Raw genomic sequence first — 25,308 nt, 5'->3', positions numbered from 1 at the left:
TTACTGCATGTGGAGCTCGTCTAATGAGACTGAGCCCCAAAAAGCCCACAAGAGAAAAGGGGAGGGGCACCTGGGTGGCCATCTGCCTTTGGCTGAGGTCATGACCCCAGAGTCCTGGGATAGAGCCCCACATCCAGTTCCCTGCTCAGCAGGGAGCCTGCTTCTCCCTCTCCTCCCCCCCAGCCCTCCACTCCACTCGTGCTTCCAATCTCTCTCTCAAATCTTCAAAAAAACATCACAAATACATATGGACACTTAGCTTCATTTTTTTTTTTTTTTTTGCCTCTTTACTAAACTCAGGCTGGTAGAGGTTCCCAACTGGGAAATGGCCTATCGGCCAAAACTTTCTCTCCCAGAAATAACGTAGTCTTTGGTTCACCTGCTGTCCAGCTCCCGTGCTCGTGGTCTGTGCAGGAGACCCTCTGGGGGTGGGGTGGGGTCTAGCCTAAATTCCCAGGGGTGGGAACATCTCCCCATTTACAGAAAGAAAAGTTCTGGCCACCAAAGTGCCACATCTAAGGATTTCTTTATCGTTGATGATCATTACAGTATTTCACATTCAGAACAAAGCTTCTCATAAGGACCTCACAGATCGGTCTACATGTAAAATATGATTTATACAAACAAAACCCACAAAGAAAAAAAAAAAAAAAACCCGGCTGGCTGTCCCAGGTTGGTGCAGAGATAGGACAGGGGCTGCAGGCTGCACTCAGGGGCCAGGTCTTCCGAGGAGAAGCGCCAGGAGAGCCCAGGTAGTGACCACACCACAGACCCTGCAAGACAGAGAGCAGGTCAGCGGCTCCACCGACAGCCGTGTGAGAACAGGCAGGTCCAGAGGACAGACAGGCAGGTCCAGAGGACAGACAGGCAGGTCCAGAGGACAGACGCGCAGGCCCGGCCCCGCTCACCCAAACATCCCCATCTTCCCATCCTTCTCCCCACATGAACTTCTGACTCCAGGGCAGAATGGCCCAAGACACATGCAGACAAGTCATTTTCCTGGTGATTTACATCAAAGGTTGACAGATGGAAAAGATAGCCAAACATTTTTCTCCAAGCATGTGGTTTTCTACAGATAAGGCTCTTAACCAGCAGCCAAAACCCTCATAGAGCAATTCCATCTGTGTCACGCAGGCTGAAAACCCAAACTCGACCCTGCTCCAGGGCTGCCCATGATCCCGCCTCAGCACCCCACTCTGCCACCAACGCAGTCCAAGCCCAACTGGACAGGATGCCTGCCTGGTTTCCCGACCACCTCCCTGGCCCTCTGCAGCCTGCCTCACACAGAGCACCTCACCTGGCCGCCCACAGCTCCTCCCAACAGCCCAGGCCCACCAGGCCCACAAACCTCTCCAGCCCCTCTCCGTGGTCTCCTCATTGCCCCTTGGCACACCAGACATTTCCCCACCCAAGAGCCTCGGCCCCACACCCAGGCAATCTCCCCCAGAGCTCTGCCGGGCTCATTCCCTCACATCCTTTAAGACTTTAATGGGGTTCCCATCTACTCCCTCACCGGCAGCCCCCCTCTAGCCCCCTACTCCCACCTTCTGACCTGCTCTTGTTTTTGCCACACACTTGTCACCTGATCTATAATTCACTTGTTCACAGTTACCTCCCGCTGGAGGGTGAGTTCCAAGAGAACAGGGATTTTGTTTTATTGGCTGATGCAACCTAGAACCCACAATAGTACCCAATATAGCAGATGTTTAATAAATGCTTGCCCGGTGTTACCGAACGACACTCAGGTCACCATACTTGTCAATGACCCCTTCATAACACACACTAGCTAGTGAACTCCACTCCATGCAGAGCCCACCAACATTGTAGTCTTAGTCCGAAAAGCGGCCTTGGTCCTGGTCACTTACTGTAACAAGCAGTTGATGTTCGGGGAGTGTCTCCAGTATCGGTACAGGGAGACTTGCAGGGTGGGGTGGCCCCTGTACTCCTTCAGGATGCTCCGAGCGCTGCCAAGAGGAGTTCTCAGGTCAGGCATGCAAGTATCAGACCTGCTGCCCCAAGAGACCACTAGGAGACAGGGGCTGTGGGGCCCAAGGACAGGCTGGAGGCCAAGGCACCTACTCCTTAAACTTATTGGTCAAGAGCAGGAACTGGCTCCGTGAGAGGCGCCGCACATCAAACTTGCAGACATTCTGAAACTCACGATAGACTTGCTGCTCGCTGACCCCAGGCCACCTACGGACACGCAGGAGGAGGATGGGAGGCCGGATACTGGGGCAATCTGGACCAGAAAAGTTCTAGAAGACAGGGAGAAGAACAGAGATTTTCTGAAATTCCCACTGACAAACTACCTGGTTTGAAAATCCTGAGGCTACAAGATGTCCTGTGTGGACTGGGAGGGGGACGGAAGGAATGTACACATCCGCATTGGTTTGCGCAGGAAGACAAGGAAAGAACAAGCCTATCGGGGTGGAAGCACCCTCTTCACTCTGGTTTTTGGTCGTCATCAGACCACCTCTGAGATATCCCCCAGGAAACCAGGCTGCTTCCCAGCACATGCCTCTGAGTAGGGGAAAGGAACAAAAGAAAGGCTACTCACAATCTTAGGGACCCCAGCTCGGATAAGATTCACCTGGTTCACATAGGGAGCCAGCACGTCAAGGTAGAGAGAAAAGGAGGGCTCAGGCATGGGACCAGCACTGTAGGGACAGAGAAAACCCCAGAGCATTCAGGCAGAGCAGCGATCAAGCACAGGTCCTCAGCCACAGCTAAGAGTCCGCTGATGGAACAGAGGAAGGGGCCGCCTCGGATCACTCTTCCCCCTCCTCCCTCCAAATCACCGTGCTTCCCCCACCAACCAATCTCACAAAGTTCTCTCCAGGGCCCAAATCAAAGCAGGGCTTCCAGGTGGTCACTGCCTGTTGGTGACACTTTTGGTAAGAATTCCTTGACAAATGTTAGCAATGGGCTCAGAGAATTAGTGAGAGGCCATGGTCCAGAGGTGCACTTGACAGGACATCACCCTTGATTCCTAATGGCCGCCCCTCAGCCGTCATTCTACTTTGCCCTACCTCCATCCAGACACAACCACACATCTGAGCACAGGTCCGTGGAGAAGCACAAGCCTTGGAGCCAGGCAGGCCCCAGGCCACTATAGAACTTCTCTAAACCTAGGAGGGTTTTTAAGTCATGAGGTTCAGAGCAAAAGGCTGTAAGGCACCCAGGTGCAGGGCACGATGGGGCTCCCCTGCCATTAGCAGCCTTCACTGTCTTGCATGCATGTACCTCCCCAGTCAGCACTCAGATGCTGTCAAAGGAAAGAGTAAGGGGAGGGGGTGGGGACAGACTTCTTATTCAAGCTATCAGCCTCATGTCAACAGGTCATAGAGTATTTCTATGTATAACAGCCATTACTAAAATGGGCAAATGCAGGCAGTACTAAAGTTAAATTAGTCCATGATTATTAGTTTTCTTAGTCAGAAAAGGTTTCAAGTCAGCCTCAAAGACCCTGCTACAATTTTGATTAGCTCCTCCACCAGGCCTAATTCCTACTTATCAAATGCATACACCAAGGACGGGGCTACAGAACACATATTTCAAGTGTGGCATCGGTGCCTAGGAGCCTGGTGCCATAGGAATCAAGAATGCTGCTGCCATGGGTAAATGCATTTACAATGCCAACTTGGGGTTAAGAAGCTCTTCCCTACAGCCCTTATTCCAAGCAGCTCCCCTTCTCCCCAGCCTGTACAGGCCCCAAGGAGGTGCCATTCATTGACCAGAACACTCCGTCCTCCTACCTGTGATTTATGCAGTTAGGAGAACCAGGTGGGTAATAAAGCCAGCATACTACACTGGGAAGCACTGAGGCAGGTGCGGGGACCTGCAGCTGACCTCCCTCCCTTGGCCTCCTGGCACGTGAATGATCCCAAAGTGGAGACGAGGGCCCAGGACCAGCAGGGAAGGCCATCCTCCACGGGGTAGGGTGGGGGGGTGGGGGAGCTGCTGCCCCGTCAGGGACCATCCCTGCCCAATGATACTGCCTCCCCCCGTCTTTGGGAGAGCCAGAGGAGCCAGGAGGTCTTAGCTTACAGCGAGGGCTCAGAACGCGGCCACTGTTCTGGGAACAGGACGAAAGGAAGGAACGCTCACCTGTGTACTCTCCATAGGAGCAAGTGTGCCACTTTCAGAAGAACTGGTGGTGGTGGGGGGGGGGGGGGGAGAGAAAAGCTAGAGATGTAACACACGTCCAGGCTCAACCGGATCACCTCCTCAAAATATGCCAACTCCTGCTTTGTGTCCGTTACGTGCAACCCACCTGGAAATAAACGGAGACCCTCAGGATGGTGGGAGATTACCACAGGTAAAGCAGGAGCCCCCTTGCAGAGGAAAGCAACTCTCACCTGATCCACAGAGGAAGGCGTCATAGGCGGCCTCATGGGGGTACTTGGTCTCAACTGAAGAGAGAGAGAGAGAGAGAGAGAGAGAGAGAGCGCGAGCGCGAGCGCATGGAGCCACCATCAGAACACGGCCTGGACGAGGAATCTCTTCCCCACCCAGCTCCACACCTGCACCGGCCAAGCACACACCACCAGCACCCATCATTCCTTCAGAAAGGTGTGTGTGCTTCTCCCCGCCTGTCTTCACCGTGGGCTCCCGCCGCCCAGCAAGCCAGCCACATGTCAAAGGGGACAGAGGACCCCCAGGAGTTACGATCCCTTCCAGGATGGCTCCTTCATAAGGCAGAGGGGAGACATAGAGCACCCCATGTGACCTTCCCACACACCTGCCCCTGATCAGGAGAGGCGAGGCCTCATCCCTGGCACCTCAATACTTTGCCAACCATGGAGCAGCATACACTCACAGGAACATACCGTATTTTTCACACTTGCTTGCATGAATAACCACTGGCCCAGAATTTTTGGTAGGATTCAAGTCACTAGTAGAGAAAAGCAGCGTAAGGAACAGTCACTGCAAATAAGCCCTTCTTGGGCTCTCCACACCACGTTAAGTCAATAAAAATAAAAGGGTCCTAGAGACTGGGGTGCCTTTCTAAAAAGAACAAAAAGGCACAAACCCAGGAGTGGGGGGGGAGGTAGGGTCTTGGTAACCAGGCAATCGGGCAGATGTGCCAGAGGCTGCAGCTGGGTCACTCACTCTGAGCAACTGCCATGCACCGAGCCTGATACACTTGGCATCAGCTCTGCCTGGAACTACCCTGTGGTCTAAAGGGCAGGTTGGGAGCTGGTCCCACTACCGCAGCAGCACCCCAGGAGTCCTGAACCACAGGAACTCATACGGTTGGAGGCACAAAGAGGTGTCCGGCAAGTTGAACATGGAGAACAGGCAAAGGCAGCGAGGCCCAAACAGTGCCACTGAGGCATTAAGTGTGGCCAAAGCCCCCATGGGAAGGGCAGGGGCCAGGAAAAGAGCTCGGATGATCGGGGAGGAGAGGTGAGGGGGTATGGAAAGCCCTTTCAGAAACATGGGGAAGACAGCCCAGAAACACAGCCCAGGTGATTCATGTTTTAAAAGATCACACCAGTGTCGATGGGAAACGAGCCAGACAGGCCCTGAGATGCCCACAGGTTGCATGCCTGCAACGAGAGAGGACGGGGCGAAGGCAGGGATGCTAGGCATACAGAGGAAGGGCACACGAGAAAGCCTCCGGGCATGCTCAGGGCGTCAGCCGACTAGGAGTGGCTGGCCTGGCCCGGCTCAGGCACAGGTGGGGGCACTCCACGAGGAAAACTTCCCTTGGTTTTCCAACAAAGCCTCTCAACATGGGTCAGTGCCAAGCACCTCAGAACTGCCAGCTTCTGTCTCAGGTGTGTGCCCATTTGGTTTAGGGCCACTGGCTACCATGCCAGCCGCCAACACCAACACTGCACAGGCAGGGACCCTAGTCCTTCCCTGCATGTGAGCTGTTCACCTCTACTGCCACCTGTGGGTTTCCCGTGGCCACTTACTCGGGTCACAGGCGGGAAGACAGAGGCCCAGAGAGATTCAGTCACTCTCTAGAGGTTGCTCACAAGCCACTGGGTGGCAAAGCCAGACCTTGAACCTGAGGAGTCTCAGTTCAGAGCCTAGGCAGTAGAGCCTCCCACATGCACATGGGCCTGGGGCCAGAGGACCTAGCAGGGGTTGCCTCAGGCACAGAGGTGGGCTTGAGGGCCAAGAACAGAGCAGGTTAAAAGTGGTTTGTGGCCATGCGGGTAGGAAGGGCCACCAGACAGGGGGCAAGCGAAGGGGCCCTGGGGGTCTCAACAGTCACAGATGGTGGCAGTGGAAGCTGAGGAAGTGGATTCAGTCACCCAGGGACATGGTCATGAGCAAGAGGAGGGCTGGGGAGCCGCCCTGAAGGAACTAAAGGGGTGGGTGGAAGAACAAGACCCCAGGAAGAATGGATTAAAAAAATTAAAAACCCACCAGAAATCTGGGAAAGGATCTTAGGGAAGGCCTGGGAGGGGAGAGGCTGGGAGTGCCAGGCACCAGAGGGTGGGTCATACACCATGCACCTCACACACATCGGCCCCTCGGCTGCGACCATGGCAGAGCCTGCACCCAGCAAGCTGGCAAGAACAAGGTTCATGAAGGAAGAGAACCCGACCTCCGTGGGCCAAGGCTATGTAGAGCACCCCCTCACCCCGCCCTGCATACAGGCGGCGCTCACATGTGCAGGCTGGCAGGAGAGACTCTTAAAAAGACAACACTGGAGGGCAGGGAGGGAGCAGAGACTCCCCGCATAGGGCCTCTTACTGTCTTCCTGTAACTAGACCAGGGGCGCTGCTGGAGGACCCAGTGCCCAGGCATGGCACAGCAAGGGGTGGTCAGAAGACAGCCACCAACAGAGGCACAGATCTGATCACCTCTCAAAAAGGTGCCACTTTCAGCTGCCGCAATGTGGCACTCTCCCCACCGCTGCTCTGGGTGCTAGTCCTCCCAGCTGGGGCAGAAGGAGGTGAGCTGCCCCTACACCCTTGGGTTCCCAGGCCCTGTGTCCCCACCAACTTGCACCCAGGCCACAGTGGGTTAAGGCCAGGAAGGGAGGTGGGAGCTGCTTCTCCTACAGAAAGATCAGGGTCGTCCCTAGTACTGAGGTCGTTCATTCACTCAAATGCTTGGGGGCACATCTACCAGCTCTGCTGTGGGCCCAGGAGAACCACCATCAGATGAAAGGAGACGAGCCTGATCTCATGGAGATTATCTCCAGTAATCAGAAACCAATCAAAAGAAATTAAACCGTGGCCAACAGAAACCACCACGTAGGGACACTTGGGTGGCTCAGCAGTTGAGCGTCTGCCTTTGGCTCAGGGCATGATCCTGGGGTCCTGGGATCAAGTCCTGCATCGGGCTCCCTGCATGGAGCCTGCTTCTCCCTCTGCCTGTATCTCTGCCTCTCGCTCTGTGTCTTTCTCATGAATAAATATATAAAATCTTTTTTTTTTAAAAAAAGGAAGTATCAATATTTTGGGATGCCTGGGTGGCTCAGTGGTTGAGTGTCTGCCTTCAGCTCAGGTCAGGATCCCAGGGTCCCAAGATCGTGTTCCACATCAGGCTCTCTGCGTGGAGCCTGCTTCTCCCTCTACCTGTGTCTCTGCCTGTCTCTCATAAATAAATTTTTAAAAATCTTAAAAAAAAAAAAAAAAAAAAAAAATCACATAATCCATCAGCCGTAGGTATTTTACTGGATTCCTGGCCCTCTAGACAGGGTTAACCTCAGCACTAGAACATTTCGGGCTGGAGAATCCTCTGCTGTGGGGGGCTGTCCTGTGCCTCTACTCAGCGGATACCAATCCAAAGTCTCAACACTGCAGCCATGTCCTGGAGAATAAAATTCCCCCTGCCCTGGACTGAGAATCCCTGCACTGCTTTTTAAAAAAAAAAAAAAAATTCCTTACCTGTTTAGGACTTCATAAACTTCTGAAAGGTTTGAAACTCTTGGAAAATTCAGTTCCTAAAATTATGGAAAACAAATGAGGGAGATAAAACTTGTGCTTTTGTTATCTACTTTGAGGATTACCAAATGGCCATTAAAGAACCTAGAAAATAATCCCTATAAGCCCCTCTTTCTATTCAAACTTAAATCTCCTTATTCTTTGATATCTGGGCACCTACTAATCTTGGGTTTCCTAGAAAGTACCCAAAGACCTAAACTAGAAGAACGGCAACAACTACTACCTTCCTTCAAAGACAAGTGTTTAAGAGGTTCCATAAATGTATGCCTCCAAGGCTCCCGGCCGTGGCCAAGGACATACATGTAGAACACCAGGTGCTTTGAGAACTAGCAAGCCTTGGGGAACTCCAGGTTGCCTTAGAGCTCATCAACTCTTGTGTGGCAAAGGGTACACACGGTCCCCTCAGATCAGCCCACATCCTCTCTGCTTCACCCTAGGACTCCACCACATGGACACAGACAACATCACATTAGCGTGTTAAGAGCTAGGAACTGGTGAGGTGCAAGTAGTGAACACAGCTCCAGGCAAAGATGTACCAAGTAACCCAGTGCCATTTCTGTGGCTCCCTTATTGAGTAATTCATCTTAAGTGACCAGCTTGAGGCTTTTAAATGTTGATCTGAGGGACACCTGGGTGGCTCAGTGGTTGAATGTCTGCCTTCGGCTCAGATCGTAATCCCAGGATCCTAGAACAGAGTTCTGCATCGGGCTCCCTGCAGACAGCCTGCTTCGCCCTCTGCCTAGGTCTCTGCCGGTCTCTCTGGGTATCTCTCATGAATAAATAAAATCTTAAAAAAAAAAAAAAAAATGCTGATCTGACTCCTCTTCTCTGTTCTTCAGTTTAATTTCTAAGAAACATTTAAGCTAGCTGGTGGGTCCCTTCTCCAGGTGTAGTTCACGCCCTAACTGCACAACAGAAGCCATCTGGGAGCTTTTAAAACACTCGCCCATCCCTCTAAACCACAGGAAGCTGGCGGTGGGACCCAGGTGTCAGGACTTGGTTTCCCAGGTGACTAATGTGCTCAGGGTGGAAAACTCATGACCTTATGGCTCAGTAAAGATTTTTCAGAACCTCCTCCATCCTGATGCTCTTGAAGTTGGCTGCAAATACTCATCACTCATATCAAGCTCTAGAACAAGCTGTTCCATGACATGCTTATTTAGATCAGACAAGCTAAAGAGAACTCATTCAAAACATGAGAACTTGAAGGAAAAAAAAAAAAAAAAAAAAAACTCGGAAGCTAATAGGATAACCCAACGCTAAAATACAAATGAAAAAATAAAATAAAATACAAATGAAGCCAATATTGGTGGTAAAATAGAGAAGGGTTCCAGGAAAAACTTTTAGAAAGAGACAAAGTGAAGTGTGACTGGGACAAAGCACTCCTTAACCCAAAGCAGTCCCGTTCATTACCTTCCAGATGTCCTTGGTCACATTCTTGGTGTCAATGAGAATGGGAAATAGGTTGTGGATATTCAACTTAAATTGATCATAGCTTTCTAAAGGGAAAGACCAGACAAAAGAGGGTACGTTGGTAAAAATGGGGAAGAAGATTCTCCAATCTAGCTTGTCACCAACGCTAACAAATAAAGCAAACAAAACGAGAATTAAAAACATCCCTGCTCTTAATCATTAAGAATTGACAGATCTCAAACCAACCTGCCATCACCATTCGTGGTGGTGAAAGCCAATGACTATTAAATTCAGGATATTTTCTATGGTCAACATTAATGTAGTTTGCAAGGTTTTAGCCAACGGGGGGAAAAAAAAAAAGGAGAAAGAAATGCTATTGGAAAGGCAGATATGAAATTGTCATTTGTAAGGGACTGTTCAGAGAAGATTCAAGAAAAGTCAACTAAAAATTATAAGTGCCCTGATAAATTAAGCTACTGATTGGTATATTCAGATCAAAGGCCTACCTGCATATAGTTTAAAGAGGTTTGTTGCGAAACCAACCAACACCAAGCCTTGCTCTCCTCTTCCCACTCCCCACACACTTTCCATTCCTTTTCTCTGGGTGTTTGTTCCCAGATCTCTCAACGGGCAGCACCATGCTGCTGCCAATTTCTCCAGTTTTAGGCATCTACCTGTGATTTCCTACAACGTAGGAGGACGGCTCAACTCATGACTCATCTCCAGCCCACACCTCCTCGCGCTCTCACAGGGCCAGGCCATGTTCCCCGACCTTTCCTTACCCAGCTCTTGTTCTCCTAGAAATCTTGTCTTAGCTCTTCTGGTGAATGCTTATTAATTTTACCCCTACTCCTCCCCCAATTTTCTTAGTATGCTCAAAGTAAGGTGTTTTATCAATACATTTCTTGGGGAAATCTTAGCACCATCTTGCCCTCCTTGTCTAGATAGTGTACAGGACTTCATTTAATCCCTGTATCAGGATGTTGGTTCTATTTTTACCCTCAATTTTATGGGCAAGGAAATGGAGAAAGTAGCTTGCTGGAGCTCACACAGGTAACAGGGGTGGAATGAGGACCCAAGCATGGCTCTCAAGTCCGTGCTTTAACAGCAGCACTACACGGTTGTACATCCAAGCAAGGGCATCAGTCATAGAAAAGCACGGTCCAGCCATAAAACAAGGCCACACAGCCACCGAATTGGCATTTATTGAGTGAATGACATACATGCTTTGGGTAAGTGGGGTGGTGGTGGGGAGAGCCAAACAGCCAAACATACCATCAACTATGTAGTGCGACCTAATTTGTGAGAACTCAGAGGAAAAAGCCAAGTGTTAGGATTATAGCTGAGATTGAAGGCAGCTTCCCTCCTGCTCCCATTTCTGATTTTGCAAGGTTATATATGAGAATAAGGGACAATTTCCATAATGGGGATCAGAGGATCAAGTCAAATGTAAGCTTTCCTGCCAGAAAAAAAATCAGTCACCTGGCTTCCCCTCTGGGAGGATGGCAACAAGGACAGATGTGCTGGAACTCTGCAGAAGCCCACCAAGTCGTGGGGAGCAGTGCATGTCAGGGCTACTGCAGGAGCACTCTGGACCCAAGCCCCTTGCAAGGGTCGAGAGAAGCCCGGAAAGGGAACGGAAGGTGTACCCGTACCTGGGAGCGGCCTGAAGAACTTCTCGTGGAGATGCAGCAGGTCCATCATCATGTTGTGGCCCACTAGGGGCTACTTGGACGAATCGACAGGTGCACAGAAGAGGTGTAAGAACAGACATCCTAGGTGAACACCCTCTCACAGAAGGGGTGGCTTTAGAACCCACTGTGATCTTTCACCCCACCCTCATGACACTCGACGCAACCGCTCCACGGCCAGGATGACAAGCAGGGTGTAGGAGGATGTGGGACAGGGTCCACGCTGGGGCTCTGAATGAAACAAGGTTCCCCCAGCAGTTCTAGGTCAGCTAGTAGTGAAGCAGCCGTGTATGTAACAGCGGAAAAGAACCACAGTGTTTTATGCGGACCCTCTGTCCCAGCTTAACTCATCAGTTTAGGGGAAGCAAGGCTAGATCCAGAAAGCCAGTTATGGACAAGAAAGAACCACTTATCTCAAGGAATACAAAGGACTGCTAGAGAGCAAGAGAAGAGATTTTTCTTGCCTACCTTCTGGGCTTTCACCAGCATCTGGAAAAACACCGAGAAGCCCCTCGCAGAGAGAAGAATCTTCTCCTTCCAACAGCTCTCTCGATCACAGGAGGTGTTCTCAAGATACCAGCGGTGTTGTTTACTCACTTTTTTTACTATAATCTGAGACAAAAGTAGAGACAAGTTCTCTGAATCCTGGGTTCCTGGGAACAAAGCCAAAGAAGTGGTTCATCTCACGAGGAGAAGGGGAAAAGACGAAAGAAAGAAAGCCTTTCAGAGGCCAGATTTGGTGGGATGAGAGAAAATGGGGCCACTGAGACAGCCTGCTCGCAGGTAGGAACTCACCCCCTGGTCTCTCAGGACCGTCCAGATGTCAGGGAGGGCCTGCCTCAGCACCAACTGGACCTCAAAGGCCTGGAAGCCTGTGGCAAGGAGACATGAGGCTCGCATAGAACCATCACAGACGGCAGTCTAGCTTCCTCAGGAGGAGTTGAGAGATGCATAGAGCCAACGGAGAGGCAGCGCGGAGGTGTGCCTAAGCCCAGGAGCCCCATGACAGGACAGCACAGCATTCACATCCACATCCATTCTTGAAGTTTACTTCAGGGCCACTCTGAGATGGAGTACCCCGATGGGCCTTTGTGGCCGGCGGGGGGGGGGGCGCAGGTGATAGCTTTTGACACTTAGCACGTTAGAACAGCGTGCGGTAAACAACATAAAGAGTTCTCTTTTAAAATAACAAGCCCAGAAAAATAAATAAATTAAATAAAATAACAAACCCAAGGGCTCAGTCGGTTAAGCATCTGCCTTCGGCTCAGGTTATGATCCCGGGGTCCTGGGATCCCGGTTTCCCCTTCTCCCCACTCGTGCTCTCTCACATAAATAAAATCTTTACAAATATAATAAACCCATTATATCGCTGCCCATGGTTTTGTAATCTCATGCATTGGTTACGTGAAAGATACTGGTTTGTGGAGGTACTCGAGTCTCCTGAAGTTCACACATTTCGTTAAACGCTATCAACAAGAGACACTTGCACATGTGGCCACCGACCATCAGAAAGGTCTCGGTATTGGCAAGCTGTCAAACTCCTGGTGGCAGAGCCAAGTTTCCCAGAATTTTAGTTTCTGATTGAAAGCTCAAATTTTATCACTAGCAAATTCTGTGAGTTCTTTTTCTGCAAGTGACAGGTTTGCTTTTCTCACTTGACAAAATGGCTGAAAATACCCAAATTGAAATAACTACAGTCAGCACTGTGCCGAGGTGCTGGCAGGGTTACCCACCAGTGCTTCACTGGCTACTATTCCTGCAAAGGCACAGTGACAATGGCCAGTGAGATTCTGAAATACTTTTGACCTTGTGGACGCCCAGGGAAAGGGTTGGAGACCCTGGGGTTGGGAGGAGGTGTCACAGGCCAGGCCTGAGAACCACTAATCCAGGGTATGTTCATTGTGATTCTACACTGTGCCATGAGGGGAAGAAAATGCAGAGATGAACAAGAGAGCCCCACAGGACTCTCAGGATTGGGATGAAAAAGACGACTCTAAACAGAGCTGGACTTCAGTCTGAAAACTCAAAATAGGGGCGCCTGGGGGGCTCAGTCAGTTAAATGTCTGCCTTCAGCTTGGGTCATGATCCTCGGATCGAGGCCCCTTATCAGGCTCCCTGCTCAGTGGGGAGCCTGCTTCTCCATCTCCCTCTGCCTCTCCTGCACCCCCTCCACTTATGTGCCCTCTCTCAAGTAAATAAAATTAAAACACACACACACACACACACACACACACACACAACTCCAAATGGGTCAGAAAACCTCAAGCTTCCGAGTTGAGGTCAGAGCTTTAACCCCAACGACAATTCACCTGCTGAGCCGGTGCCCAGAACATACACTCCCCACAGGGAGCAGAGTGTATGCTCCCCCCAACCCCTGCACCCAACAGTCACCAGCCCCAACACCCCAGGCTGGGGGACAGCCTACCAGCGATACCGGGGAGAGTCATCCAGTCGCCCTCCTCAGCCAAATCCAGCCACCGTGTCACCTCATCAATCACCACCTTGATCTGGTCTTTATCCAGAGAACTGAAAGTGGGCACATGAGAGTGGGATGCTGCAGAAAACCACCAGAACCTTAAAAGCAGAGTTAACGTGACAGCAGTTTTGGAGGACTCCAGTCTTAACACTGCCAACTCAGCAAAAAAAATAGATCCAAATAAGACTATATTTTCTGAGTCTTGTTCTACAAGAGAGCGCCAACCACTCGGCCCATACTCTCCCATACATTCGCAGGAGAAGGTCCCATCCCTTTCTCCTGCATGGGAGCTAGCCAGCACTAAGCACTACTGTGAGGCCTGTCTGCTTAATTCAGCGTTTGGGGTGAAAAAGCACCATCTGGTGAAATAAGGAAAAGACAGGAACTTTGGTAAGCACGTCTTCTCCTATGTTAGAAACGTAAGAACACGATGTTATTTTGAGATGAGGAAAGACTTTTCTCCAACATTTGAAAATAACAGAACGTTAAAAATTCAAATAGTTCTTCTCCTACAAAAAGCTACATTTTTGGGTGCCTGGGTAGCTCGGTCGGTGAAGCATCTGCCTTCAGCTCAGGTCATGATCCCAGAATCCTGGGACCAAGTCCCACATCAGGCTCCCTGCTCAGTGGGGAGCCTGTGTCTCCCCCTCCCTCTGCTCCTCCCCTTGCTCGTGTGCTCTCTCTCAAAATCTTAAATTAAAAAAAGCTACATTTTTATATGAAAAGCCAAGAATAAGAATTTCAGAAAAAAACAAAAACTTCCACGGGCACTTGGCTGGCTCATTCAGTGGAATACAAGACTCTTGATCTTGGGGTTGAGTTCAAGCCCCACATCAGGCATATAGCCTACTTAAAACAAAAAAAAACCTCTACTAATACATGGTTTTCTGGACCCAGTATTCAAGTTACAACATTCCAGAGCTAAAAATCAGGGTACTTTAACCCTGTCCTGATAAAGGTAAAGAATCGAAAGCTCAAAGAGCTGAAAGGACTAGTTCAGCTCCATCCAACTCTGCCAGCATGTCTTCCTGGGGCCCAGGTGACCACACGATGCTATCACGCCATCACTCCTGGCCCTGTCTACAGCAGTATTGGGTTTTAAGTAGGACAAGTGGCCTCGAGGGGTAAAGAGAAAAGGCTGAGACCCCGCCTTCAGGAGTGCACAAATTCAGGAACATGGGGCAGGATGTCCAGGCGAAGGTACGTGACTGGCATGGTCACCTGTGATTTACCCCCCAAGACATCCCCAAGGTCACACTGAAGGCCAGTGTAACATCCCAGAGTGAGTCCAATACAACCTGCTTCTCCCCCTGCAGCACTGGAATGAAGTTCCTGCTTTTTCATTTGAGGATGTAGAGTTAAGAGTCTGTGTTTTCTCTTTTCCCCCCTTCACTTTTAGACATTAAAGATCGTCCTCAATGCAGTAAGACAGCTCTCATCTGAGATGAGAGAACAGGACCGCCAGGACTCGGAGCTGCGGTGTCTGGCTGATTGTGTGCTGCCAAAGCCACTCAGCTAAAGGTGCTGGCGTGAGGTCACCGTACCCCGGCGCCAGCACGCTAACCCACAGGAAACACAGAAGAACGCCGGTGACAGAGACAAGAGACACCCCCGCCCCCACCCCTACCCCTATCCCCAAAGCACCTGGAGAAACAGGCTCTACCTGCGAACTCTCCAGTTCCCAGTCAGGATGTTGTGTTTGATTTTCTTCTCCTGCTCTTCATTCATATAGGGGATCCCATTTTTGAGAAACTAGACAGGGGACAAGGAGACAAGTGGAGGCAGCCTCTACACACAGGAGCAGAGGGGAAAGAAACCATCCTCGTCCAGGTCACATGGAAGGCAAATGGGACTCCGCCCACCTGGACCAAAGAACTTTTCCAACCTTCCCCTTGCCCTCCTCTGCTGCCATACCTTGTTATAGTCGAAGCCATACTGATTCAGAAACTGAACACTAGAAGCCTGGAAAGAGAATTCGGAATCCAAAATCCCAAATGTCGTAGGGAAGAGAAAGAAGTTACATGAATGGGCTACATACCTATGAGAAAAAAATAAACATAAGGAAAAGCCAAAACGGTCTTTAAAATTCTAGCTCACAAGGGACACCTGGGTGGCTCAGTGGTTGAGCATTTGCCTTTGACTCAGGTCATGATCCTGGATCCTGGGATTGAGTCTCGCATCAGGTTCCCCACAGGGAGCCTGTTTCTCCTCCTGCCTGTGTCTCTCTCATGGATAAAAAATCTTAAAAAATTCTAACTCACAGTGCAGACTTGGAGCAGGCTCCTCCTTTCATTCGAGGAGTGTTTGAATGTTGGCTGTTCCTAGTACTCCTGCCTGGCTCTGGGTCCAGAGGGAAAAGGCAGAGATCCTGCCCCCTGGGAAGGGTCTACTCCCCATCCCGAGCCTACCGTGTGGCACGCTCTCTGACGGTGCCCAGGAACCAGGTCACCCTCACTAGGACACCATGTTAACTGCTCCCCTGAGGCACAGGTGCAGAAACGGGCAGGGGGCGGGGCGGGGGCTCAGTGCTGGGAAAGGCCCCAGAAAAGATGCTGGGCCAAGAGAGACTTGGAAGAGCCAGAAGCCGCAGAGGACAGTGGGGTAAGAGGGCACAGAAGCAGGTAGAAGGGCAAGAAGACTGCGGAACATCCGGGGCCCAAGTGGTTCAGACCCTGAGGCAGGAGGTGGAGGGCAGCAGGTGAAGAAGATTAGTGGGCAAGTGCCGGGTGCTTTGCAAAAGGTCTTCATACTTACTTGTTTGATTCTCCTTCAATACTGGAAAACACGGACAATCCTAGAAGAACGAGCACAGAGGAAATGAATACCAAAGAAAACCTATCTGAAGTGAGCTTCAGAAAGGCAACATTTTGACCAGTACTTTGCACCTAGGGATATTGTGTATGCTTTAGAATAAGATCATCTCTTAGACTGGAAACAGGAGAACTGTCAAGCTGTAACTCATACCGAAAATACTACAATAGAACATCAAGGGGTTTTTCATGCACAGAATATTGACATTTTTTCTAGTTTTAAAATCAGAGATTTATACACTTAATGGCTTTAAACTGTCCATACTGTTAAACAGACCCTGCACAAAATGAAGAAGGCTTCAAAGTAGAGGAAGACAACAGAAACCTACTTATTTGTTTTGTATACTTTTCACAGAGGTCTTATAATTATGAAAAACACCACAATAGAACAATAGCAGAGAACAAGGATAGAGCACACACACACAGATGTGCATCATTCACAGAAAAAACAGGCGTCAGTAAAATCTGCTGGGGGTATACCGAACACATATATACAAACCAAGATAATTAATACAGCTTGTTCTATCACACACAGAGTATCCTAATATGCATCATCAGGAGACTGAGTCAATTGATGCATTCACTTTGTAAGACTAGGGAGTCACATAGTTAAAAATGGAGGTCTGTTTATGCTGATATTGAAATATCTCTAAGCCCCATTATTGGAAAAAAAACAAACAAACAAACAAACCAGGCTGCAGACAAGATGTTTATAACACAACCTTGTTTCTATAAGTTTTCTGTAAACAAAATTCCTACAGGTCTTCCCTTGAATGATGGTAAAGCCTCCTTAACGTTGATTAACCGTAAGGCATGGCAACGAAGCTGCTAAATTCAGTTTCTGCTTGTTCCACAGCGTTGGCCCCTGCAGGCACAACACAGCCCAAAACGAAACAATCACGTGAAACAATAGCCAGGCTCTCTGAAAGGAGTCCAGGCCGTTTGTAACCAGTGGGAATTACGGAGATGATACAAACACCTCCTTTATTAACTCCTTACAAACAGCTGAAGAGCACACTCACCAATCTGACAGATGGTGAACTGCTGAACACTGTGGCGGGTCTTCAGATACCACTCCGAGGGCAAGTCAAAAAGACTGTGGAAAAACACAGGCATCTCAGTGCCCAGGCAGGGAGAGGGCCGGAGGCACCTGCTGGCTCAGCACCCTGTTACTACTGGGGGCAAAGGCCGGGTCCCCAGGCCCTCTACCCCTCAAAGTGCTGTCCTGCCCCCTCGCTGCCCACACGGTGACTGCTGCCAAAGAGCAGGGAGGTGCCAGAGTCACAGGCAGCAGGGCGCAGGTGAGCACACCTCCCTAGCTCAGCTGGAAGGCAGCTCTGGCTTTACCTGATCTGTTGGGGCCGGGAAAGGTTGGAGCGAAGGCCCGTGAACTCGATGTCCAGACCTGCAGGCCAAAAAAGAAAAATAAAGGAAGACAAAGGTCCCCGGACGCAGACCATTGCCAGCTCTTCCTGCCGTAAAGGCTGCAGGTGGCAAACGTATCCGGCTCACCGTCGGGGCTCAGAGGCCAGGCGGGGTCAAGACGAGAAGCAGAAAGCCAAAGCAAGGACAAGGCGGGCCACTCACCCCACGGGCTCTGCTCTGCTGGGGCCGCACTGGGGCCCGGGGCCCGGGGGCCCAGGCAGGGGAAGGAATCCCCCCGCCCTCCGAGGCCCTCTGGGCGCCTCCCGCGGCCTGGTGCCCGTCCCCGCGCCCGTCCCCGCGCCCGTCCCCGCTGGGCCGCGCCCGTCCCCGCTGGGCCGCGCCCCCGCCCCCCCGGCCCACCCGAGCCGCGGCCTCCGCCGCCTCCCGCGCCTCACCCACGAAGTCGGCGCCCAGGACCAGCTCCTGCAGCAGAGGGAGGCTCTGCTCGAACTCGTCGGCGCCCACGTCCATGGCCACGCAGCTCGGCCCAGGGCGCCGGTGCGGCCACGTGCTGCCACGCTCTTCACGCGCTTCCGCCGCGCCGCCGCCTTAAGGGGCTCGCTCCTGATTGGCCGCGTGCCCCCACCTGCCCGCCCCCAGGTGTTTCCACCCCCCCCCCCCCACACACACACACACACCTCGCCAACCCGCGGGGCTGCCGGAGCCCCCGCCTTCGCAGCCAGAGCCCAGCCCTCCGGCGGGCGCCGCAAAGATGGCTCTGGGGTGGCCCGAAGGTGAGTCACCTAGGTAGACCCAGGGTACTGAGAGGGGTGGTAGGTGAAAATAATGCCCGGAGGGCACCTGAAGGAACTTCGGTGAGTAGGTAATCACCGCAGCTGGGGCAGCGCGGGGGCAGGGGGCCGCACCTTGTCCCGTTTATATCAGCGCGTCCTTGCACGTGGCCCATAGTGAGCTGTGCCTGAATCTCCGCCACCCCATCCTATCATTTTCTTCACTTTTTCTGGCTCATCATTTAGAACACAGTCTCTCAAACTTGCCACAAAGGCCCTCAGGAACTGCCTATCAAACTTGGAGAATCTTTGGTGCAGAGATGATCTAGGACAATCCTATTCCTTGCAGGAAAAACCCTAGGTCACTTCCAGGTGAACCCTGTTTTTGTCACTGCGGATTCCAAAAATACTAGTCCAGTTTTTGGTCTTTACGTCCTCCTCTGAACACCAGACCTATTTTGAGAAGCCTTCTACAACCACAGTCTTCAAAGTGAGATGCTCCAGTCTTTTAAGATGAGGGAAGAAAATATTAGACCTATATTATACATTTTTAAATGTCCCCACTTGGGGTAGTTACTGATCACAAAGGGGCCACTGAGTCACTGCATCCTGAAGGCCTCTCAGAACCAAGCATACTTTGAAAAAATGGTACATACATATCTTTTAAAAATATCCAACACTCAGATTATAAATAGTAATGTTACTTCACTTCTGTATGAATACATAATTGGGATACATGTTTAAAATTGGGAAGTACTCTAGAAGCCACCTTAACTACTTACAGGTCTTCTCTTCACACCGGTCTTAAATAGCCAAAAATAGTTACTTTGATTTAATCGACTCCTGTAGAGAGCTGCCATGATTCCCACCTAGCCCAGTTTCATCTTAGATTAACATGATTTCAAGCTTCGCCTCCAATTCCACAAACCCTGACTTCAAAGCAAATTTAGCAACACCAATCCTGCTCCTTTCCACTTCCACTTACATTTTTTCACTGCATTCCTTTCTTCTTTCACAACTCGTTTTGCATGTCAGAGTTCAGGAGCCCAACTAAGGTCCCACTCTGCCCCTTTTATCTTCATAGCACTAAGACTGTTAATAGTAAATTGATGGATAGAGCATTTCCTATTTTAAGAAAAGGCCCAAACCCTAAGCAGCAACAAATACCATTTTTTGAGATCACCCACTATGAGCTGGACGTGGTAACAATTAGTTTGCACAAACTTCCTATGTATACTCTTGCCACAGTGAGCTCAAAGGCAAAGAAAACTTCACGTAACCACAAAGTGCTCATAATATGCCTTTATTCATTAACTTATAAACATTTAACTTGTCCTTTGAAAGTTAATTATAATTGGCAACCGCTTTTCCCAGATAATTCTCTCCTGTCCAAGAGAGGGGAAGAATTTAGCCTTCGATTTAACCACCGCCACCCAACCCCGAAAACAGACCTAAGGGGAGGAGGGAGTGATGTTAACTACAGTAATGTAGTTAACTACAGTAATGTTCCACACTGTTACGGGATTGTACAAAACTTCCCAGCTGGCCCTTCTTCCAGATGCTCTCTTCTGAAGGACGTAGCACCTCACAGCTTCCTAGTTCCCCGTTTGGAACAATGCTATTTCATTCATAGATTCTCCGAGGCTCCTGCAGCACCACACCGCCTTCTGTCATGGCATTCTGTAGTCGTTTCATCTGGTTTTGAAGATCCATAAAAGGGAAAAGATTAAGTCAGCACAAGTAAGCTGATAATAAACAGTTCACTTCCCAAGAGAAATAAAACAGCCGATTTGTTCCTTGCTAACTTCCAAGCCCACACTGGTTTTCCAGAAAGTGATCTTAATAATGACACAGATAAGAAACTGTAGATGTCAAAGATTACTAGTGTTTCATCATACAGACAAGATGTTAACCTGAACGGGGAAGCAAAGTGGTGGTCATTGCAGCGATAGAATCAGTGACCCTGGACTGACTCTGGACAAGCCTGCCTCAGGTGACTTGGGAATACTAATCTTGACCCTCTGGGCAATGAGGATGGAATGAGGTCAGGCATGTCAACCTCATTCCCACCTCAACATGTGCTACATGGAAAGAACTTGATAAATGCAACTATTGTTACTACGTAAGCACCTGTTGTCAAGAATTAATACCTTTTAAATAAGTACAAAAACCAAAATACCGAGTCTGAGGCTGCCTCCCAAGGAGTGGGTTGGTAGACCATGAAGTTGATCCCTGCCTCTAAGCATCGCTCTGCCAGCACTCGTCCTATACTCTCACAGGCCACCACATTTCTGGTGCTATAAAGGTGCTTTTTAATAGCCCATTCCTGAGTAGATGCTGAAACCACAACCTTGCCGTTGCGATGCTCAACGAGTGCTTCTACGTGATGCTGAGTCTTTATAACTCGCAACCTAAATGAGATGAGAACAGAATCAAATCAAAACAATCTTAAAGATAAAAGGCCTCAGGTGAATAAACGCCTCCATATTTCTCTAGAACGCTATGTTCAATTTGTTTACTTCAACACAGTTAACCTGGATTTTACTTGGGAAAAGTATTTTTCCTGTCTTTATGACAATATCCTCAATAAATCAAACACTTCCACTTAACCTCAAATATCCAGGAGTAATTTGATATTTCTGAGATGTGAGAATTATTTTTTTTTAATTTTTATTTATTTATGATAGAGAGAGAGAGAGAGAGAGAGGCAGAGACATAGGCAGAGGGAGAAGCAGGCTCCATGCACCGGGAGCCCGACATGGGACTCGATCCCAGGTCTCCAGGATCGCGCCCTGGGCCAAAGGCAGGCGCTAAACCGCTGCGCCACCCAGGGATCCCAGATGTGAGAATTATTATATAACATCTACTTCAAAAAAGGATTCGAGGAGGCAGAGCTATAAGTTATGACTTTCCAATGAGGAAGGATATACTTATTCTACGCTTCTACTTTCCAGCTAACACCAAAATAAATAAAAGAGCAATCAAAGGTTTAAATTAAAAACTGAAACAGGAATACTAGCAAGCAGGATTTTTTTTTAATAATCTCAGGGTAAGCCTATTTAAATAGGACATCAAACCATATCATCCAGCTTTTATAAAGAAAAAACAGTTTTCTACAGTTTAAAAAACAGTAAACTGAAGTCAAAAGGCAAGCAAGAAACAAAAAATACTTAAAACACATATTATACAAAGGACTAATTTCCATTTGTAAAAAGCCTCCTCTCAATAAAAAACCCCCACTAACTTAGTAGGCAAATGATTTGAACAGACTATTCCCAGAAACAAAATATTAATACTTAGGCCCATGAAAATACACTCAGGTCACTGATGAGATGCATACGCAATTCATTGCAACATGGTTTGGATCACTAAGGTAATCATCAGTATGGAGCTAGCTAACTAAAACATCCATGCAGTGGTATTCTATAGTTACCAGAAAGAATGCTGCTGACCATTTATTGAGTGCCTACTATGTCAGGCACGGTCTTGTTTACTGGGATAGCTCATGTTTCAAAATAATCTCTCTTTTTTTAAAGATTTTATTTATTTATTCATGAGAGACACAGAAAGAGAGAGAGGCAGAGACACAGAGGGAGAAGCAGGCTCCATGCAAGAAGCCCAATGCAGGACTCAATCCTGCATCTCCAGGATCAGGCCCTGGGCTGAAGGCGGTGCTAAACCGCTGAGCCATCAGGGCTGCCCATAATCTTTTTTTTTTTTTTTTTTTTAAGGCCACAGAAACTGACACAGAAAGGTTTAGAAACTTTAACAAGATCACAACTAATGGTAAGTAATGGAGCTAGGACTTCAGTCCAGGGTTTTGGCCCCAGAATTAATGTTCCTAAACACCATAAAGGATTTCCAAGATGTATTTTGAAGGGAGCGGAGAGGATTCAGATGAATAACAGTGTACATGGTGTGCTAAGATTTGTAATTTAAAACTATAAGTTTATACCGGTATACACAAATTCTCTCTAAAAGGATACACAAACTATCCCCCCTTTGGATTTTATAGCATATGTTTATATTACACGTTTAAAAATTAAGCTCACGTTAAAGAAAACACTAAAATTAGAGATCACACTAGGATTCTTAGTGTGAAACAGCAGAAAAAGCACTAGATTGAGAAATGTGGGTTCTACACCTGGTTTTGCTGGAAGCCCTAGTGAAAAATCACAATTTCTTAATCAAGGGTCAACAATCCTTTTCCCTAAAGTCTCAGATAGTAAATACTTTAAGCTTTATAAGCCGTAGGGTCTCTTGCAACTGCTCAACTCAGCCACAGTTAACACTAGAACAGCCAGGTGAGAATGAGTGGTGGTATGTTACAATAAAATTTTCTTTGTGGGGAACCCTGGGTGGTGCAGCGGTTTAGCGCCTGCCTTTGGCCTGGGGCGCGATCCTGGGGACCCAGGATCGAATCCCATGTCGGGCTTCCGGTGCATGGAGCCTGCTTCTCCCTCTGCTTGTGTCTCTGCCTCTCTCTCTCTCTATCATAAATAAATAAAAATTTAAAAAAAAAAAATTTCTTTGTGGATAATGAAATCTGAATTTTATATAATTTTCACGTCACAAAATATTATTTTTTGAAATTTGTTTTCACACTTTAAAAAAGAAATTTTTAGTTTGCAAGCCAACTTTGGCCCATTGGCCATCGTTTGCTGATCTGTGTCTTAAACCATTTGTTGAACCTTTGTCCAACAAAGGCACAGGACTCATCTTCTCTGAGGTCACTTCCCACTATAATATGCCAAAATTCCATACTGATGATAATGTGAATATAGCAGATAGGAAATTTAAAAAAGTGGGAAAATACATCTCTATTTAGATGGTCCAAATATTAAGTTGAAACGGTTGGGTTTCAAAAGAATTTTAGACTTAAGATCCAAATTATTTCAAAAGTGACCTACCTACTCCCTTTCTTTGACTCCTCCTATGAACACTAAGTAAAAACGCATCACAGCAATCGTAAAATTTTATTATCCCTATTCCATCTTCCAAAACAAAACCTAAAATTTTTGCTAACAAGGATGAAATCTACTTTCTTTGCATCTCCTGCATCTAGCACAATGCCTATGAAGTGCCATAGGCCTAATGTTTGTGGAATGAATATATCATAGTTATGACTCTAACTTCCTGTTACGATTTTATATAGTCCTTAGGAAAGGATTCCCATTCCCACCCACCCCAGCCGTTTCTTCTGCTGGGAGTGCTCTTCTCGGCAGGTTACCTTATCTTTCAGAAGGGGCCTTAGCAGGCACCCAGGCTCCCCAACCTCACATCATCCTCTTTAAATTTTCTCCCTGACATTCATTTATTTACTTCCATTATTGTTGGTTTGTGCCCCCGCCCCCGGCCACTGACCCCTCCTCCACCACCAAACGGCGGTTTCCCGAGAAGAGAATCGCCACAAGTATCCGGCCTGTGGACTGAGCTGAGGAACGCTTTGCAGGGCAGCGTGCACTGCTCCGTCGGTCGGCTAACCGGCCGCCGCAGTTACCTGTGCCAGAACTCCCGGGAGGGCCAGGTTGTCCCCCAACCCCGCTCTTTCCTGGCCACACCTAGGAGCTCCAGGTTGCGGGGGTTCCGGTTGGTGAACTCTGGGGCGACGGCTGCGTTTTCCACAGGGTCCACTTCAGGCTTCGCCGCGGGCTCGGCACTCGTTGACAGCGCTGCGACCCCACACCCTAAGAACGGGAACCACCACGCGTATCTTAAAAACTGACACACACGGACAAAACGGGAATAAGGCCCAACCGCTATCCCCGTCCACTCCCCGAATCCTCGCTCCCCGGGAGGGAGGGAGGGAAGTCTGGTCACGGGACGCAGTCATCACAGGTCCTAGTACTGTCGTCACAGCGCTGTCGGCCCGTAAGCTGCTCGGCGGGGTGGACTATAAAACACGACTTGCATGTGCACACTTACTGTGCAGCCCCCGAGGAGTCGTCTGAGAGAAATGGGAATTCCCGGGGTTTCTGCAAACCGACAGGCACTCCCAGAACCGCGAGCGGAGCGCCATCGCTGAGGGATCGCGGGCTACGCCTCGGAAAAGCCTCACGTCCTCCCCTCACCGGCGTCCCAGCCGCTCGCCGGCCGCAGCCATGTTGACTCAGGGAGAACTGGTTCCCCGGGGTTCCCCGGGGTCACCGACGCCTCCGCCCGGAACTGGCGAGCCGGGTCGCCGAGTGGCCGACGGAGCGATCAGTCACCTCGGCTCCTCCAATCACTGCCCACGCAGAGGCGCACGCTACGCTGGAGCCCGCCAACCACCTCGCAGCACCGCGCGGGGGGCGGGGCGCAGCTCGCTAGGTCGCGGGCGGCGTCTCGCCGGACCGGCAGGCGCGAGGCACCCGTAACTTCACGTTGCCTTATTTGGTCCTGCGGTCGCAAAGCGTCTGCCGACCGCGGTCAGATCCACACACGGCCCCGCTGGGCAACGGGAGGAACCGGCGCAGCGCAAGATGCAGTTTCTCTCCAGAAACCGTGGTGGCCATTTTCCTCGTAGAAAGCACTTGGCCCGTCCCACCCAGGTTCAGGCCCCCAAGCGTATGCTCGTGGGCTCGGAAGTCAGCCCCGACTCGCCACGTCCTCTCTGAAGACCCTTAGGGAAGCTGCCGAACTCGCTCAGGAGTGCAGCCGAACCGTGAGAGGCCCGCCCTCTCGTCACACCCCAACTGCAAGCTCCGCCCCACCGTCCACTTTTTCTAGAAAGCACTAGAAGGTGCAAGCGCGCACGCGCAACCCGTTCCCGCAGGAGGGGAAGAGAAGCCTCAACCGTGCACCTCCTTCCTCCTCCAGTGCGCGATCCTGACTTCCGTTCTCCTGCCTTCGCGCCCTGCTCATTCGCTC

General features: G+C 49.7%; 2 protein-coding genes across 10 annotated transcripts; both read right to left on the bottom strand.

The window, feature by feature from the left end:
* Positions 1 to 260: 260 nt before the first annotated feature.
* On the bottom strand, positions 261 to 18,257 carry PNLDC1 (PARN like ribonuclease domain containing exonuclease 1). 8 transcript variants are annotated; one of them, XR_013380511.1, is made up of 19 exons: positions 18,124 to 18,257; positions 17,651 to 17,708; positions 17,326 to 17,399; positions 16,248 to 16,287; positions 15,408 to 15,531; positions 15,157 to 15,245; positions 13,443 to 13,591; positions 11,813 to 11,889; positions 11,486 to 11,629; positions 10,982 to 11,051; positions 9,327 to 9,412; positions 7,857 to 7,912; positions 4,830 to 4,894; positions 4,359 to 4,412; positions 4,108 to 4,273; positions 2,558 to 2,657; positions 2,162 to 2,255; positions 1,866 to 1,964; positions 261 to 773 (listed from the first exon to the last, which is right to left on the bottom strand). XR_013380511.1 is itself a non-coding variant. In XM_077899026.1 (19 exons), the coding sequence occupies exons 1-19, from the start codon at positions 18,197 to 18,199 to the stop codon at positions 710 to 712; spliced, it is 1,767 nt and encodes a 588-aa protein (XP_077755152.1). In that variant the 5' UTR covers positions 18,200 to 18,257; the 3' UTR covers positions 261 to 709. The 8 variants fall into 8 exon arrangements, 7 of the variants coding, with proteins under 7 accessions (XP_077755152.1, XP_077755162.1, XP_077755181.1 ...); XM_077899026.1 differs by having other exon boundaries at positions 2,080 to 2,255; XM_077899036.1 differs by having other exon boundaries at positions 2,080 to 2,255; positions 2,591 to 2,657.
* Positions 18,258 to 19,746: 1,489 nt separating this feature from the next.
* MRPL18 (mitochondrial ribosomal protein L18) lies at positions 19,747 to 24,732 on the bottom strand. 2 transcript variants are annotated; one of them, XM_077899000.1, is made up of 4 exons: positions 24,385 to 24,732; positions 23,960 to 24,146; positions 20,810 to 20,870; positions 19,747 to 20,154 (listed from the first exon to the last, which is right to left on the bottom strand). In XM_077899000.1, exons 1-4 carry the CDS (start codon positions 24,476 to 24,478, stop codon positions 20,083 to 20,085), a joined length of 414 nt encoding a protein of 137 aa, XP_077755126.1. In that variant the 5' UTR covers positions 24,479 to 24,732; the 3' UTR covers positions 19,747 to 20,082. The 2 variants fall into 2 exon arrangements, with proteins under 2 accessions (XP_077755126.1, XP_077755118.1); XM_077898992.1 differs by having other exon boundaries at positions 20,639 to 20,870; positions 24,385 to 24,668.
* Positions 24,733 to 25,308: the final 576 nt, after the last annotated feature.

This window comes from Canis aureus, chromosome 1 (assembly GCF_053574225.1).
Source record: "Canis aureus isolate CA01 chromosome 1, VMU_Caureus_v.1.0, whole genome shotgun sequence".
Lineage (NCBI taxonomy): Eukaryota > Metazoa > Chordata > Mammalia > Carnivora > Canidae > Canis > Canis aureus.
Note: the sequence above shows the minus strand (reverse complement) of the source record. Positions and strands in the feature narration are given on the sequence as shown.